The sequence below is a fragment of the Aegilops tauschii genome, chromosome 2, assembly GCF_002575655.3.
Source record: "Aegilops tauschii subsp. strangulata cultivar AL8/78 chromosome 2, Aet v6.0, whole genome shotgun sequence".
Lineage (NCBI taxonomy): Eukaryota > Viridiplantae > Streptophyta > Magnoliopsida > Poales > Poaceae > Aegilops > Aegilops tauschii.
In genome coordinates this window covers 497,175,728-497,192,963 of record NC_053036.3, presented here as the reverse complement: position 1 = coordinate 497,192,963, position 17,236 = coordinate 497,175,728, and the positions used below count along the sequence as shown (strand labels likewise).

General features: G+C 49.8%; 2 protein-coding genes across 3 annotated transcripts; one reads left to right on the top strand and one right to left on the bottom strand.

Moving 5' to 3' along the window:
- Positions 1-8,417: 8,417 nt before the first annotated feature.
- Positions 8,418-11,743, top strand: LOC109765666 (cationic amino acid transporter 6, chloroplastic-like). Of its 2 annotated transcripts, none has more exons than XM_040399525.3 (4): positions 8,418-9,079; positions 9,301-9,523; positions 9,597-10,129; positions 10,218-11,743. In XM_040399525.3, the coding sequence occupies exons 1-4, from the start codon at positions 8,722-8,724 to the stop codon at positions 10,784-10,786; spliced, it is 1,683 nt and encodes a 560-aa protein (XP_040255459.1). In that variant the 5' UTR covers positions 8,418-8,721; the 3' UTR covers positions 10,787-11,743. The 2 variants fall into 2 exon arrangements, with proteins under 2 accessions (XP_040255459.1, XP_020180037.1); XM_020324448.4 differs by having other exon boundaries at positions 9,597-10,159; positions 10,245-11,743.
- Positions 11,744-14,685: 2,942 nt separating this feature from the next.
- LOC109765665 (uncharacterized) lies at positions 14,686-16,105 on the bottom strand. The gene has a single exon (XM_020324447.4). It carries the CDS (start codon positions 15,540-15,542, stop codon positions 14,952-14,954), a length of 591 nt encoding a protein of 196 aa, XP_020180036.1. The 5' UTR covers positions 15,543-16,105; the 3' UTR covers positions 14,686-14,951.
- Positions 16,106-17,236: the final 1,131 nt, after the last annotated feature.

Sequence of the window (17,236 nt, the reverse complement as noted above, 5' to 3'; positions counted from 1 at the left end):
CATGTGATTGGACACACATCCTAACGCTTATGCATGTTGATGACTTAGATGTGCAACACAGGAAGTAAAGTATATCTTCAATCAGTGAAGACATACACTCTAAGTGTGGATACATTAATGCGGAATTTGACTTCGGAGCGCCACGATAATTGTGCGCCGTGTCTGGGTCTAATACTTCCTATACGGTGGGTAACGCCACCACCAATCTCTTGTTTGAAGTGTTTCATTTGGCATCACATTAGCAAAGTCTTCGCATTTGGTTTGTCTTCAACATTGATTTGACTTCATGTTTATCTTCGCAATGTTGATTTGGCCTTATACTGATATATACATATATTTGTGTTCTGTCCTCTACAGCATTCACTTATAGCTATGTCTTCATGTTTGAATCTTTTGATCTAAGTGAATGTGATCGGACCCTAACCCCTCTTCTATGCTTCTACCTCAGATTCTATCTATCTAAATCATATGCATTCTATTGAATCTGTCAAATGTCTTCTCTGCGTCCTTGTCAGCAGAAGATACAGAGAAAAAAGTTGAATCTGTTTAATGCTATATCCTTATTGCCTGAAACCCGGAGAAGCCGGAACGACCACCCGACAGTCCAGGCATGCGTGGGAACATGGAACAACTTCCAATGTGTTGCATGCATGCCATGTGTCCTTCAGATGTGAACCGCCAGGGGCACCTGCATAATTACGCTATGTTGTCCCTTTCCTTATATATACACAACTCGCCGCGGTCATTATTTCTTCTTCCACCTCGGCACCTCGCACAAACCCTAGCGCCTCCGCTAGCTCGCGTCGACGCCGGAGACGAAGCGCTTAGCTGCCGCGACTTCTTCGACGCCATCCTCACGCCGGCTGCGGACCCCGTCCTCTCCGCCGCCACCGTAGGTGTCTTCCGCCGCCAAGATAGGGCGCGGGAGATTGAACTGCTCGGCCTCCTCCTCGCCTCGTCTAGCAGTTCGTCAAGGGTAATTAAAATTTACTATTTACTGCCTTTTTGATCCATCAGATCCATCCACTTCAACCAAAAGTGGTTTCTTAACTTCCATAACTGGATCTGTCAACTTCTGCATCTCATATCTTGCCAAGTATATTCACTTATGCTTCACAACTAGTTAGATTCCTCACTTGTACTTATTCTTGGATTCGTACAAATCTGGAACCAACTCTCATCAAATAAGTGAATGTCTTCGCGCTATGAGGTCAATGTCTTCAAACTGATTTATCTTCAAAATCTTCTGAGAATGCATATGACCTCTTCCCTTCCCTCGCACCTCTAATGTTGTCACAGGTACATGTCCGTGGGAGAATCCCTTGGTTCTCATAGTCTGCATTCATTTGCAGAGTTCTTACAGCGTCACATTCACTCACTAGAAGCTAGTTCCTGTCTGACCAGCAAGAGGAAGCCATTCACAGTTTTGAAGCCTTTCAGCTTGAATATAATGGCAACTGAGAAATCAGCCAGAAAGGGCGGCAGGCAGCGCCGTGGGGATACAGCCAAGGATTTGCCACTAGATCTTTTTGAAATGTACAAGACAGATCCTGAAGAGAATTACAATCGATGCAAGACTCGAATCCAATGGATTCGAAGATATTGGGCAGAGGAATGGTTCGAGTACAGATTTGTCACCGCTGAGTATGCTAAAAAGAATACCATCAAGCGGCCATGGGGAGATATTGTATACCGAGGTCTACTGCCCAAGTCCCAGTCTGAAGCCATTGCTCAAGGCTTCTACCCCTGCATGGTCCGTGGACCGCAGCCAGAAAATGCCGACCCATCATCACCGTTATGGTGTCGAGAGGACAATCTCTTCAAGCGCAATTTCCAGTTTGCTAAGGAGTCTGCGGCTAAAAACAAGAAAGCATTTGGACTCGACGTTGACCCTGGTCCATCTGCTCCAAGGGCTGATGGCACCCGCGATGCCAATCCTAATGTGATCGGCCCCTTCTATAACCTCGACGGCCTTCTCACCCACATAGTTGTTCAGGGGGCCGCCGTGGAGCACTCAGCTGATGATGCAGATTCTGATGAAGCGCCAGCTCCTCCTAAGCCGCAGAAGCAGAAGAAATCAAAGGCTTCAAAGCCCTCTGCCGCACCAAAAGCTTCGCGTGCGAAGCCATTGGCCACTGCACCTCCTGAAGCCAGTGTGCAATCTGAAGATCTTTCTTGTGTCTCCAAGAAGACAGAGAATTCTAAGAAGAAGAAGAAGCCCATCAAGAGTTCTGGGCAAGTACTGATCCCTGCTGCCGTTCTGCGGAATGAGGATGCCACCATTGATCTGTCCAGAGATGAAGATCTTGGTGATGATGCCCTTGAGCTTCTGATCAAGAGCAAGCAAGAGGCGGAGATCTTCAACGATTTGCCCCTCTTTGATGTAGATATTCTGAATAACTTCATCGACGAATGGTTTGACAACCCCAGTCTCAGCATTGATGATCTTCAACTGCCAATTGACATCAGTCTCACCTTCCATGGAGCCATTGCTGATGAATTGGCCTTGGCTCAGAAGATTGTCGAGCTGAAGAACAAAATTGATTATGAAAAGGCTCAATTCAAGAAGAACATGGCCCAGCTCAGCGTAGCAGATGTTCAAAGCTTCAAGGAGACGCTGCATGAGCTCAAAGAAAAGTTTCACAAGAAACGTGAGGAAGTAAAAGGTTCAAGAGAGAGGATGAAATACTTCGCAGCTAAATGTGTTCAAGCTCACAATGAGGCAGAGAAGCGCAAGGCACTTGGGCATCCTGGCATTGACCCCAAGATGGCTGTCAAACAAAAGAAGAAGTCTGCTGTGGCCCAAGCTGAAGCATCAAGGCAGGAAGCACCTTGGATTGTCTTCCCTACCAGCATGACAGGCTCGAAGCCTAAGGTCCCCTCAGTAGCTTCAGAACTGAAGAAGACAAGGGCAGCTGAAGCCGAAGCCAAGAAGCGCAAGCACATGAATACTTCTGATGATGCTCCATCAAAGAAGAAATTAAAGAAGTCTTCGAAGAAAGATCGTGCTGCGGCCTCTGAGCCACTTGTTTTCGAGCCCATCTCTGTTGCTCATCCTGCCTCTACCAACCAAGAGCGTCAACTTGTAGTCCACGAGCCTGCTTTTACAGAGGCTCCTAAAGATGAAGAAGTTCCAGCTGTCGACCCCATCACAGCTGAAGACATTGGTCATGATGACAATGTATAAGATGATGAAGTCCTTCCTTAGATCGAGCACCAACTGGTATCATCGCCTGTTCTCACGAACAACAAACTCATCAGCATTGGTCGTCCTTTGACGCCAATTGCTCAGGATGCTTTGTGGGCTGATCGCCCTCAACAAGAGACCCCAAGTAATGATGACACACCCAGTACTCCACCACCTCAAGTCACCACTCCGGTGCTTGACGACGACTACATGGTGCAGACCACTCCATCACCACAGGCGTCGCCCGCATTCCGCAGGCTTCGCAAAGGCCCTAGGCCACAGGTCGCCATGTTGAGCATTCCGGAAGGGGAAGCGCCTCAAAACTCAGTAGCACGTCAAGTGTTTCCTGAAGCCACCCCAACCGTGAATGTCTCTGAGTCCGAAGCCAAAGATGCTGACGACATTCCGGCTGCATCAGCCGATGACAATCAAGAACCACGAGAAGAAGAAGAAGAAGAAGAAAGAGTTGCCACACCCCCTGTCACTCAAGAAGTTTTTCCCGAGGAGAACATGTCTATGCCCGACCCTCCTGCTCCTGAAACGGAGGTTGACAACATTGAGGCGGCCACACACAACACTGCTGAAGCCAATGACGTTGTCATGGCTGAAGACATTGTGGCGCCTGAAGCTAGTATGCAACCTGAAGCCACAGTCAATGCCGAAGCTGCTGTTCCACCCCCAAGGCCTCACACTATTGAGCAGGCATATGATCGCAGCCAACTTGTCACTGTCTGATGGCCTGTTCTGGTTCCTCCTCCTGCTCCCGGACCACAATATGATTATCATGTGGAGCAAAGGCCTCAGGTCCAAAAGCCAAAGCCCAGACTGCCAAGGTTTCCCGGTGCTGCAACATCGCCAGGATCGTTCAATGTAAACAGCTTCAGGGCACACAACACGTTCTTTGACAGTGCCAAGAACCCTTACTCGAAGCCAAAGATCTCATCTGATCGCTTCTGGAGCTATCAGCAGCGCGGTTATTACTCATGTGTATTATACAATTAAGGGCGCATCTTTCCACACATGCGTCTGGTTTGTGAAGCCATTGCTGGTCTGACCTGCTTCGAAGAAGCTCTAGACTGTTTCAGAGATGTTGGCCTTCTGTAGTTTGTCACTGACAAAGAGCATTGGAATGAAGAGTTTCTGCTGCAGTTCTATGCCACTCTTCACATCCGTGGCTACAACAAGGATCCGAAGACTTGGGTCCTTGAGTGGATGACAGGTGATGTGCATCATGAAGCCAAAGCTCAAGATATCATCGAGCTTACTTCCCTGCCCACTCCAGGTGAGCTCTATGAACCTGGTTGTCAGTTACACAGGAATGCACTGGAGAGTATATTTCAGAAGCCTGAGCCAAACATGAGTCAGATGCTCAGCATGATGAAGCCATTGCCACAAGACGCAGAATATCCCAAGGAATTCTTTGTCGAGGACCTCGAGTATCTGCCCCTTACCATTTATCACATTGTGAGGCGAACTCTATGGCCTGTCAAGGGACATTCTACTGCAGCCAAACTTGAAGGCACCATGAAGACTTTGGTGTTCTATATTCTCAATGGCATCAGCTTCAATGCTCAAGATTTCTTCATCGGGCAACTTGTTGCAACTGGAATTGATCTATTTGGCTTAAAGTTTTATGCTCCATGGGTGATGCGCTTAATCAAGCTTCACTCTTCTATCAACTATCATCCCTCAGCGCGTAACCATCTTATCTTCTTGCCCGAGGTTGATATGTCTGTCGACGCCATCTACCCTGAGCCTGCCAAGGAGCCAATTTACAAAGCTTCTCGCAACCAATTGAGGGAGTTCTTGCTGCAACTCGTGTCTATCCTCTGGCTGGAAATACACGTGCACCTCATCGTGCAACCACTGAAGCCACTGAAAGCACCATTGCTCAAAGGCCTCAAAAGCGATCTCGTGTACTCAATGACCGAGAGCTTCTTGTGGCCTTACATCAAAAACAAGATAGACCCCATGACTGGCTAAAGCGTCAGATGCAGAGCCTCTTGGCGGACGTTAATCGCATGCGCAATCTTACCACCAAGAACGCATTTGTATCACATGAAGTCTGTCGGAGGTCTTGGAAGAGTCTGACATTGCTAAGCTCCGAAGACGATCTTCGCGAAGATGGCTTCACAGAGCGCTTGAAATTTGATTCCACGCCTCCCCGGAATCTTGCGTCGGACTCCTTCCATAGAAGGCTCTGAGTATTCATCTTCGGTTGCAACTGTTGTTGCGAGAGTCGTCGATGACGAAGACGATGCCACTTCACCAACCATGACTTCGCCGCATCTCGACACTGCACCAGGCCCTTCTGCACCACCGGACTCCAACGTCGACCCTGCACCTTTCTACTACTCCTGATGGGCACGAGTAGACACTCTACGTCTTCAAAATTTTTTGGTCCTTACTGACAAAAGGGGGAGAAGCATATGAGTTGATAGTCTTCAAGCGGGTCCATATGGGTGGTTGCTATATTTTTGCCAAGTGGTTACAACTCTTGTTTTTTGATACATTTGGTTCTTTGGGTTGTAACACTTAAACTCGATGGTCGTCTGCTATGTTTTCTGCTACTCTGTGATGCGATGATAAATTCCGCATGAAGTCATTCCGCAGACGTCCATTTTTCATTATGCATGTCATTATCTTCGTTATATCTCTTTTTGCATGATGAATTGTCTTCATAAGCTGAAGAGGATCTCCACAAGTAAAACCTGCCATGTGCATTTGCATTCAAGAGCAAACTACTTATATGCACATCTTCAGGGGGAGCCTTTTGCTACTTATGACGACAATGTCTTAAATCCTTAAACTTTCACGTACTTTTATCCCCGTTGAAAACTTCAACCAGTTTGTCATCAATCACCAGAAAGGGGGAGATTGTAAGTGCATCTAGTGCCACCCCTAGTTGGTTTTGGAGTATTGACGACAAACTTGGTTGAGGGACTAATGTGTTTGTGAGAATTGCAGGATAACACAGGTAGTAGTCCTGCATTGATTCGGTTTACCTACCAGAGATGACCCCTAAAAATGTGTGAAGACATTGAAGACAATGGTGGTATGTGAAGTCATTCACAATGAAGACTATGACTCGAGAAGACATTCACGTGAAGACTATGGAGTACGAAGACATAGATGTTTCGTAGTTTCCTTTTCTTCTTTGTTGAGTCATAGAAACCACCGTACTGTTAAGTGGGGTCCAAGTGAACAAAGTCAGAGTGACTGAAGTGATGCTCAACTAAATCCTATGTCTTCGAGCCAAGACAATGAGAGCAAATCTTATCCAGAGCTGGATGAGTCAGCTTTACTTGTAGCCCAAGTCAAGCTGTCGCGTGTGTTTGAAATCTGACCGTTGGACACGTGTCAGTTCCTTAGTGACCCAGGGTCATTTCGAACAAATCCGGTCAGGTTGCCTCCTGGCTATAAATAGCCCACCCCCTACACCATAAATTAGTGGCTGCTCGGAGTTATTGCACGGCTTTTGTCGTTTGAGAGCAACCCACCTCTGAAGCATTTGAGAGAGAGATCCTTGCGAGGACAAAGCCCAAAACACCTAGAGCCAAAGAGTGTTAGGCATCACTGAAGTCTTTCTGTCCGCGTGATCTGAAGACTTGTTACACTTGAGGACTGTGAATCCTCCAGCTGGTTAGGCGTCGCGTTCTAAGCATCCAAGAGTCATTGTGGATTATCGGTGAACAAAGTCTGTGAAGGTTTGGAAGTCTACCTTGAAAACTTACCAGAGTGATTGGGCGAGGACTAAGTGTCCTTAGCTCAAGGGGAATAAGGTGAAGACGCGGTCTTCTGAGTTGAATCTCAGCCTTCCTAACGAGACGTACAGTTGTCACAGCAACTGGAAATGGTCGAACAAATTCTTATCCTCACCAAGCAACTGGTTCTATCTCCTCCCTCTCTTTACTCACAGTTTGTCTTCATGAAGTCTTTCTCTGCTTGTCTGATCTGATTGACTTCACTATGTGACGACTATTGTTGTTTGGCTTTATACTATCTTCCATTCTGATCCATACTACCTAGTGCTATAGTCTTCGTACTTTCACTTCATTGCTTACTTGACTATGACTTGTCTAGTGTACCTTCCACTGCATGTCAATAGGTTCATTTCTATTGTTTGTCTTCAAAGTCCTCGTGTTTTGAAGACTTTCATAAAAATCGCCTATTCAACCCCCCCCCCCTCCCTAGTCGATAACTAGCACTTTCAGGACCGCACGGTCGAGACGTATGTGGACGGTTGACGTTGAAGATGGGCTAAGAAACCTATCCTTCACGGGAGCGAGAAGCCTAACAAGTAACAAGCGCCTGCGAGGGGACGACGACTCGATCAACTTGGCCCTCCCATCTGGTGTTGGGGCTCCGCGAGCCCCCGGGGCTCGCGTAGGGATTTGACCTCCCCCTGCTCGCTGGCTCCCGCCAAGCCACAGTTGTCGGCAAATTTGACAAATTTGACCTATGGACGAAATCAAATCACAAAATGAATTGTCCGTGAAACTATTTCACGCGGCTGAACTTTTTGTGTGACGCCCGACACGAAGGCGCCACACTACACTGTGCAACGCCTCACAGATAGGCGCTACACGGCCAGCGTCGCACCCGTGTGATCCGAAAATTACTAAGTCAGTGTGCAGCGCCTAGCTCCTAGGCGTTGCACTAGTGCAGCGACTGAGAGTTAGGCGCCACGGGTCAGCCGCGTGAAATAGTTTCACGGACAGTTCATTCTATGATTTGATTTCGTCAATAGGTTAAATTTGTCAAATTTGCCACAATTGTCAGCACAGCTGCAGAAGAATCTTAAGCTCTACGTACACGCACTTCTCGAATCGACCGATGACGACCCAATCTTTTAGAAATACAGTAGCTAGCTACTCTACTCGATACACCTAGCTAGCCACAGTACGTGCGTATATATTCACCAGACATCTGCGCAACCGCCATGTGAGCTTCTGTACGTGGTGGCAACATAGATTAGCCTTTTCGAAAGCCATCCATCGTACCATAGGTTCATATCCGAGATCAGGCAATTAGCTTGAGCTCCACACAGTTCATTCATGAAACTCTCTAGCTTATTTATTCGGGGCATTTTCTCATGTTGTCGTCGTGCAAATAAGGAGTTCACCGCATACGAAGTTCCAAGTGGCCTTCGTGTGACGTTCCTTTTGAGGCCAACACATGGCACACGTACGCTCTCGACCCAGCATGCAAGCGAGAGCAGTCAGTCGGTCGTCTGCACGTACGAAAAGACGCAGGAGAGACAGACAGAGACCAGGTCTTGAACTAGAAGCTGCAACCTCCCTCCATGGAAGCAAAGCAAAGCTTCCCCCACGGCACGCTTGCTGCTGCCACTCACGGCTGGGCACACGCTCTCGACTTCACTGCCCACCGTCCAAATAACTAATAGCTAAAACAACGCTAGCTAGCTGAATTGATGAACGCCGGTGTATAAATACTACTCTCTGTATCCGCCGAGCTAGCCACCAAGAGCAAAGGAGGAGGAGGAGGGAGCGGCTGGCGGCGCCAGACCACCGATGGCGCTGCGCGACGTGCTGCTGTCGGTGGCGCAGACGCCACACCGGCTGCGGCGGAGGGCGCTGGTGACGTGGACGCCGGCGCAGGAGCTCAACGAGGTGCGCGACCGGTCGGGCGCGCGCATGGCGCGGCGCCTCGAGTGGTACGACCTCGTGGGGCTCGGCGTGGGCGGGATGCTCGGGGCCGGCGTCTTCGTCACCACCGGCAGGGTGGCGCGCGACACAGCCGGCCCCGCCGTGTTCGCCTCCTACGTCGTCGCCGGCGTCTCCGCGCTGCTGTCCTCCTTCTGCTACGCCGAGTTCGCCGTGCGCGTCCCCGTTGCCGGCGGCGCCTTCAGCTACCTCAGGGTCACCTTCGGTACGTACGTTACGAGTTAGGACGTCCTGATCGACTCCTCTTGAAAACCACCATGTGATCCGCAGCATAATTAACAACAGACTGCCGAAACGGCCGGCCAAGAGCATTCTAAATTTCCAATGCCATCGTCCAAAATACACCGTAAATCTGCAGCTCGATTTATCGTTTTGGTTGTCCGGCTCCGGCCTTGGTTGCAAATGTTTGTATACTACTATTACTAGGTGAGTTCGTGGGGTTCTTCGGGGGCGCCAACATCCTGATGGAGTACGTGCTGTCGAACGCGGCGGTGGCGAGGAGCTTCACGGACTACCTGGCGTCGACGTGCGGCGTCACGGAGCCCAACGCGTGGAGGGTGGAGGTGGAGGCCATCGCCAAGGGCTACAACGCGCTCGACTTCCCCGCCGTCGCGCTCATCCTCCTCCTCACCGCATGCCTCTGCTACAGGTATATACCGACACATTTCATCGACGCATACGCCTTTTACAAGCGTGTCGCCATTGGTCTTGCTGAAGGGCAGCACCAAGGAGAGCTCGACGCTCAACATGGTGCTCACGGCGTTCCACCTGCTCTTCTTCGCCTTCATCATCGTGGCCGGCTTCTGGAACGGCAGCGCGCGCAACATGGTGACGCCCGGCGGGCTGGCGCCCTACGGCGTCCGGGGAGTCCTCGACGGCGCGGCCGTCGTCTACTTCAGCTACATCGGCTACGACTCGGCGTCCACCATGGCCGAGGAGATCCGGGACCCCGCCCGCGCGCTGCCCGTCGGCATCGCCGGCTCCGTGCTCATCGTCTCCGCGCTCTACTGCCTCATGTCCGTCGCGCTCTGCGTCATGCTGCCCTACACCGAGATCACCGAGAGCGCGCCCTTCTCTTCGGCGTTCAGGGACAAGGCCGGGTGGAGGTGGGCGAGCAACGTCGTCGGGGCCGGCGCCAGCATCGGCATCGTGGCGTCGCTGCTGGTGGCCATGCTGGGGCAGGCGAGGTACCTGTGCGTCATCGCCAGAGCGAGGCTGGTGCCGGCATGGCTGGCCAAGGTCCACCCTTCCACCGGTACCCCTATGAACGCCACCATCTTTCTAGGTACCTCATCACAATGTTGCCAATTCATGACTCCCACTAACTTGTGTATGTATCCCAGACTTAGGCTCTGTCCATACATATCCAGGGCTCTGCACGGCATCAATCGCGCTCTTCACTGAGCTGCAGATAGTGTTCGAGATGATATCGATCGGAACCCTGCTGGCCTTCTACCTGGTGGCCAACGCGCTCATCTACCACCGGTACGCCAAGGTCGGCGCGACCCGGCCGCTCCACGTCCTCCTCTTCCTGCTGCTCCTGACACTGAGCTCAGTCGGCTTCTCCCTCTCAAGGAGGATCGACGGGAAGTGGCGGTGGGGGATGGCATTGTTCGGCGCGATGTCAGTGGCGGTCGTCGCAATCTTCCACTGCACGGCACAACAGGGCGCAGCCGGGCCGCCATCGGAGTGGACGGTTCCTCTGATGCCGTGGCCGGCCGCCGCGTCTGTCTTTCTGAATGTGTTCCTCATGACAACCCTGAAGATGAGGTCCTTTCAGAGGTTCGGCATCTGGAGCCTTGTGATCACCATCTTCTACGTGTGCTACGGGGTGCACTCCACATACACTGCGGAGGAAAATGAGATCGTCAATGCAATGATTCATGACGCCAATGCAGACATATTATCTTAGCGGTGTCATCGTAATAATAATAATACAACATGGACATACGCTTACCTGTCTCCTTGGAAATGTTCATTGCCCTAAAAAAGGTGCGGGCAAAAGAGAGGCCGCTTTAGCTTTAGGTTAATCCCTTCTTTTCCTGCTTTTGTGCTTGCTCACTGGCCAAAACTGTTGGCCTGTAACTTTGCTTTTTCTCTAGGCATATATGCAGGATAGTGCAGGGCATGTGGTTGTTTGATCAAAGATCTGCCATTCCTCTATTTAAACATAAGATATGGTTAAACTTCAACGTAACACATGTGAAGAAAATAAAGTATGCTTCAGAAAATTGAGAAAATGGAAACCAGTAATATGCAAATAGCAGATACACTCAAATACATCCAATTTTCAATACATTTGAAACAGATAATGTCAACCATGCTACTCGGTTTTTATTAAAACTGAATCTTCTTCTGAGGCATAACAGTGCCTCAAATCATCACATACTCTCCAAACAAACAGAGGAAATCCACTAGAAAAATCACACTACAATCTAGAACCAACTAAACTGGAAGTTGGACCCAAGTGCTCACCTGGCTGGGAAAATAGATGCAGAAGTTCAAATCCTCATTTCTTCAAGGGTGTCTATTTCTTCTCTATTAGAAAGAACATGTAGTTTCTTCTACATGGTCCTTCAATTTTTCTATATGATTAGCTAATTTGCTATAATGCTCCATCCAAACATTTACATACAACATTTTCATTGATAAATTGTAAGAGGAGAACAGATTTACTACAGCTACGTGCTGGCTCGAGTGGTTTTCCTAAGGATTGCGTGACATTTTATCCAAAGTAACAATGGAAACAGTTAAGATTCTACCTCAAGTTTTACTCCAGTAGAATAACAGTTCACTTAGACAAATGTTACCTTGCCAGTTGCCACCTGTTCAAGAAATGATGTCACCAATTCGGACACATTTTCCACATCAATCAAGGGAGAAATGTTCACTGCAAAAGAGTTAAATAGCTAATATTTACATTATAAAGAAAAGAGACACCCAAGTGATTTCAAAAGGTCAGTTTTCTGTTTCCTTGAAAAACATCAGCATATTCGGGGAATATTCGATAAAAGGCGGTCCTCGCAAGTTGCAAGATTCGAAAGAAAAGCTTTAGAAAAGATATTCATCAATATAAACAATGCTTATTATACACAATCTTACCAAGAATTCAAGGACCACACATGATGGAGCACGGAAGTAAAGCCGGGCATCATGGAGCAATTTCCTGCTTACAAATCAGCACATTACATCAAGTCAATCTGCAAACCTGAATTTTCAGTTGTTGCTAGTCATCTCAAGTGGTTGCTCACTGTTGAACAATCCAGGGCAGATAGATAATGGATGGATGCAAGCATGCTCAGGACCACTCACTTTAATGGTGGTCCTGAATTCTACTTAAGTGGCACTTGCCTTCATCTGCGGCAAATTAATCGACACCAAAAGGAAGTACTAGATTGCATCTATGCAACCCTTTCTTGTATAAACATATAACTTTCAAGTAGCCATGTAGAGTACTCATTGGATAGGAAGATTTTAAGCAGCAAAAAGCTCAATGTAGCAGATCATGGAATACCACTATTTGCAGCAGCAACTAAACTTTCAGCTCACCTGTGAGCACGAAACTAAAAAAGAATTCTAGTAAGTTAAATAATCCATTCAAACATGCCTACAAAATTTTCAGTCACGTGTCGCATAAAGTTTGACCAACAAGATGCACAAATCAGATGTAATCACAGCATTATTATTGTCATGAATGATACATATATTTATAAAATAACTGTGACTGGTGAAACTTGCAAACAGGCATAGCATTGCGGTGAGTTTTTTAGTCAAAAAATAACAGTTATGCACAATATCCAACATCGAGACAGCACAAGTTTTTTCAATAAAAAATTAAATACAGTTACAGACAACACTAGAGCATCACACAAGGCAAATATATGCATGCAACGATAGTAATCGTGCATGATATATGCCATTACCAGCTACAATTATTCGCTGCCAAACCTCGCATCGACTTGTAACTCAGCTAGCATTCTTCTTTCTGTTTGTATCACTCATTTTATGATATATGGCAAATTCACATGGATGAATTGAGGAACATACAAGTGATAGGCACTAATATGTAGGGACAATGGTAAGAACAAAAACCAATTGTTTGTTAGTGATGAACGAATTGTACACAAACACAAAAACGAGGAAGATAATCAGGAAGGAGAAGAAATGAAAAGACAAAACATAACAGCAGGATGATGGTTGTTCTTATGAACAATCCAAAGAATCTTCCTTTATTCTAAAGGTGGTCAACAAAGGATGGCCCCAAGGTTGCAGTAACAGCCTATGTGCACCATGGAGAATCTCAATGAAGCATCTGTGTATAAGCAAGTGTAAAGAACTCCAAGGGAAGCAGGAGAACATATTCACCTTTTACGCCATGACGTAAGACGACCATCAGTTTCAGGGTAGAACGGAACCTGGTGTAGAAGAACCTCATTGACTGCTGAATCTATCTACTTACAATGTGCAATATTTCACAAGGGACAGTAGGGTTACAAATTAGTGCCTCGAATCAATATGGAATGGAACTCTGCATATGTTTACTGGGTGAGTAATTTAAAGAGATAAGAAAACTAGAACACACACCAATCCCGTCTCAGCTATTATCCTTTTCCCGAGCATCTTTGTTTGTCAGTGCCTTCTTTAGAGTTGCGTGCAAGGAAATAGTTTGTTTAAGTAACATTTTGAGCGGTTCTAATTACATGCTTGACTTCTATTATTAAATGAATGTGGAATCCATTTCTTTTTGTAGGGTAAAATAGCAACTACTAAGCGTACTGCTTTGAGAATTTGATACTAGGTAGGTGGACGGAATAATACAGTCTGTCCAAATAGACAGTTTCTTCTTTACTTTTTATTGGCAAAAAATGGGGCGTCAGAAAGACTCTGAAAGAGAATCACAACACAGAGACAAGAACTAGCTAGGGTAGCAGGTTCAGAAGAAAGAAAAGAAAGACACAAAAAAAGAACTAATAAGGACTTCCTTTCAGGCTTATTTGCTTGATCTGTAAAAAACAGTAGTAACATATTGGAGATTTCAGAACTTATGGGTTGGGCACTATTTATCATCCCAACTACCTAAGTGTAGATACAGGGTGCTGCCGTATAATAATTCCTTGGTTCCATACTGCTATGAACAATAAACCCAAGAAAAGTTAATATAGATTTTGAACATCACTATTCCCTTATATCCGTATCTGCTTACAAAGACCACCCAGATAGAAATAAGGCTACAGGATACTCAATTTTTCAATGGCCCAAGCCCCACTAACTATGCTGCAAATTAAAAACCACACAGCAACAAACCATGGATAACCCTGGTTAGAGTTACTAAAAGTGAGGCCATAAGATGGAGCAAGCATAGGCACAATAATGTGTAAGTTCACTAAATCAGCCAGCCGTGACGTAAAGCCCAACGGTGGGAAACTAGGGTTCAGGATAAACCTCCTCCATGGACAAGCACGAAGAACCTCATTGGGTCTCAAAATTAAATCAAGCTGGGACCATCGTTTTTAAGACGTCCCGCTTCGGCCACTTTGGCGGCAAGGCGCCCAGGCAGCGCCTTAGAATTTTGCCCGCCTTAGGCGTCAAGGCGGTGAGTGCTCGCCTTACGAAACCTTACCGCCATAAGAACATTTGCTGGGACAAACATAGCTGATAGAATTCCATGTTTTACAGTTTATATCTTATACCACCTCCGTCCCATAATATAAGATCGTTTTGCAAGCTTAAATTATGAGACGGAGGGAGTATATTATATCTTCCTCACAGCATAAATCCAAACAAATTTGAACGCAATATGCAAGTACAAGGTGAAGAAAACTCAAGATCCATTTCTTTCCCATAAGAAGTGCTTCCACTCGGCCAGACAACTATACAAAAGACAGTAAAAGCAGCAGGATTTGCTCTCTACGCATCTACATCTATGTGATGAGACAACCATGATCCATCAGACCATAACAGGTACATGGAGTATATGAAGGACACAGCTCTAACACCTCAACTCGCCAGGGAGTGTGTAACCAGGAGAAAGCACGAAAGATCTTGAAAGGAAGGGACACCTTTGCCGCGCCACCGCTTCATTCCAACGCGTCGACGATGCGGCCAACGAGGCCTTCCAGGAGCCGTTGCTGCGCGTCGAGGTGCCGCAGCGCCATCTCCATGCGCATCCGCTGCGACTCCCTCGCCGCCTCCATCCTCCTCAGCTCGGCGCGCACGAATCCCTCTCCGATCGCCCTCACCGCCTGCACCACGTCGCTCTCCCCGGCATACCCTTCTTCATCGGGATCGGGCCGCTTCCTCTTCTTGGGTGGGGAGGGAGAGGGGGGAAGCGGGGAGGCGGGCGGCGGCGGGGACGGGGAGTGGGAGCGGGAGGGGGACGACGAAGGGTCGTCGAGCAGATCTATGCCGTCCAGGATGGGGCAGGGGCGGCGGCGCTTGGAGCGGAGGCGGCGGCGGAGCTTCTCGACCTTGTGGCGGCACTGCCTGGCGGTCTTGGACGGGGTGGCGGCCGCGGCGACGGCGGCCCAGTCGGCGGAGGAGAGGTGGGCGCGGCCGACGGCGAGGCGGCGCGCGGTGTAGGCGCGCGCGAGCGCGACGGTCTCCTCGGGGGTCCAGCACGGGGGCGGCACGCGCCGGGCCGCGTGGGCGGGGGGAGAAGGCGGGGCCATGGCGTTGATGGCGAGGCGGGGGTGGGCAGGGGTGGAGGCGGAGGCGGAGGGGGGTTATAACGGAGGCGGAGTCATGTTTGGGCGGCTACAGGAGGTGGCGGTGGGCGGCGGGCGGTGGGCGGCAGCGGCCGCGGCGGCGGCGCCTACCGCGGCTTGTGGGGTTGACGCCTTGACCATCGGAGGCTGGCGCCCTCGCCTCCCCTCCCCCGTGGCCGTCGGATTCCCCTGGCCGAGCGGATCGGAGGGCTGCGCTGGGCCGAGCGCTGGAAGGAAAAGCTGGATGCTCGTGGAAATTATAATTATAATAAGAAAAAAGGACAATAATATTGGCGAGAGGAGTGCGGGCGTGAAGGTGGCGTGTCGTTGGCCGCGCGCGGCGGCATTCCGGGGCGACCTGGTACGGGGAAGGTGGCGTGCGGGTGCGGCAAGGTGGCGCGCGGCGCGGCTGCCGCGGCGTGCGTGACTGACGTGACCGCGCGGCGTGGTGGCGAAGGAGGCGCCGACGTGCCGCCTGGTGGCTGACCGGGCTGGGTGAGTGATGAGGAGCGTCGCATGGCCGCATGTGAATGGGATGCGACGAGGCCGGGCGGCGACATCGCGCGGCCGGTCCGGCGTGGACGCGAGACAGAGACGTTTGAGAGTGCGCGGTGCTGCGGCGGGAGGGGTGGTTCACGCCTGCGCTTGCAACAGTTGCGCTGGTCCGGGTCCGGAGGGAGCGCGCGTGGGGTCGCGTTTGGCGGGGCCGGACGGCGTCGTAGTGGCGTGCCTCGCGCGGCAGCCGGCAAGGACGGAGCGCCTCCCTACGCGCGTGTTTCCGGGGGGGGACTGGACCGGCCGGTACGGTGCGTCGTGCGGTTTTCTTGTTTTCGAAAAATGCTGCGTCGTGCGGTTGGTAGCGTGCGAGGCGAGCCCAACCTGCGGATCGCCACGGTGAATCTGGCAAAACAAACGTTAACGCCGGCACGTCTAAATTTTTTTTTAACATCAGTACAGACACAAGCGCTCATATACACGTGCATACACTCACCCTTATGAACGCACACACGCACATCTTACCCCTATGAGCACCTCCGAAAGTCTCAACCGGCATATCATCTTGAGATTTACGAAGTCACCGTAGGCGACTCGTCGTCGACAGGAACGTCTCCTCCCACTGAATGCGCATCGCCGGAGATTTTGAAATAAATCCAGGAATAAATGCAATCATCAAGATTTGAACCCTGGTGGGCCGGGAATACCACAGTCCCTCTAACCATCAACCACGGGTTGGTTCGCACGTTCAAATCTTTTCGTTTAGAGCATCTCCACCCGCGCCCCCAACAGGCCCCCAAGGCCCTTTTTTAGCGTCGGCGCTAAAAAAGGCCCGGTCGCGTCCCCAGAAGCCCAATTTTCGCCGGTTAGGCCCGATTTTGGTGCCGGCGGACCCAGGCCGAACCCAGCATGCTGGGAGCGCCGGGGGAAGCGTTTTTGGCGCGAAAGCACGGCGGGCCTGCCGAGTCAGCGACCAGCTGCGTCTCGTCTACCTCATCACCTCGTTTTTTCGCGGGGAATCAATGCCAAGGCTGCCGCCGGTCAGCCTTCCATTGATTCCTCACGGGCGGCGCAGTGATGGCACGGCGACGCGCCGCCCCCCTCCCGCCACGCGTACACACACGTGACACGTCTGCCGCCCCCGCCGGCGGCTATAAAAAGCC

Bases quoted from the DNA above. Each gene is read 5' to 3' on its own strand.
- LOC109765666 (XM_020324448.4), top strand. From the start codon at position 8,722: ATGGCGCTGCGCGACGTGCTGCTGTCGGTGGCGCAGACGCCACACCGG. The intron at 9,080-9,300 runs GTACGTACGTTA...TACTATTACTAG, and splicing joins CTACCTCAGGGTCACCTTCG to GTGAGTTCGTGGGGTTCTTC. The intron at 9,524-9,596 runs GTATATACCGAC...GCTGAAGGGCAG, and splicing joins ACCGCATGCCTCTGCTACAG to CACCAAGGAGAGCTCGACGC.
- LOC109765665 (XM_020324447.4), bottom strand. From the start codon at position 15,542: ATGGCCCCGCCTTCTCCCCCCGCCCACGCGGCCCGGCGCGTGCCGCCC.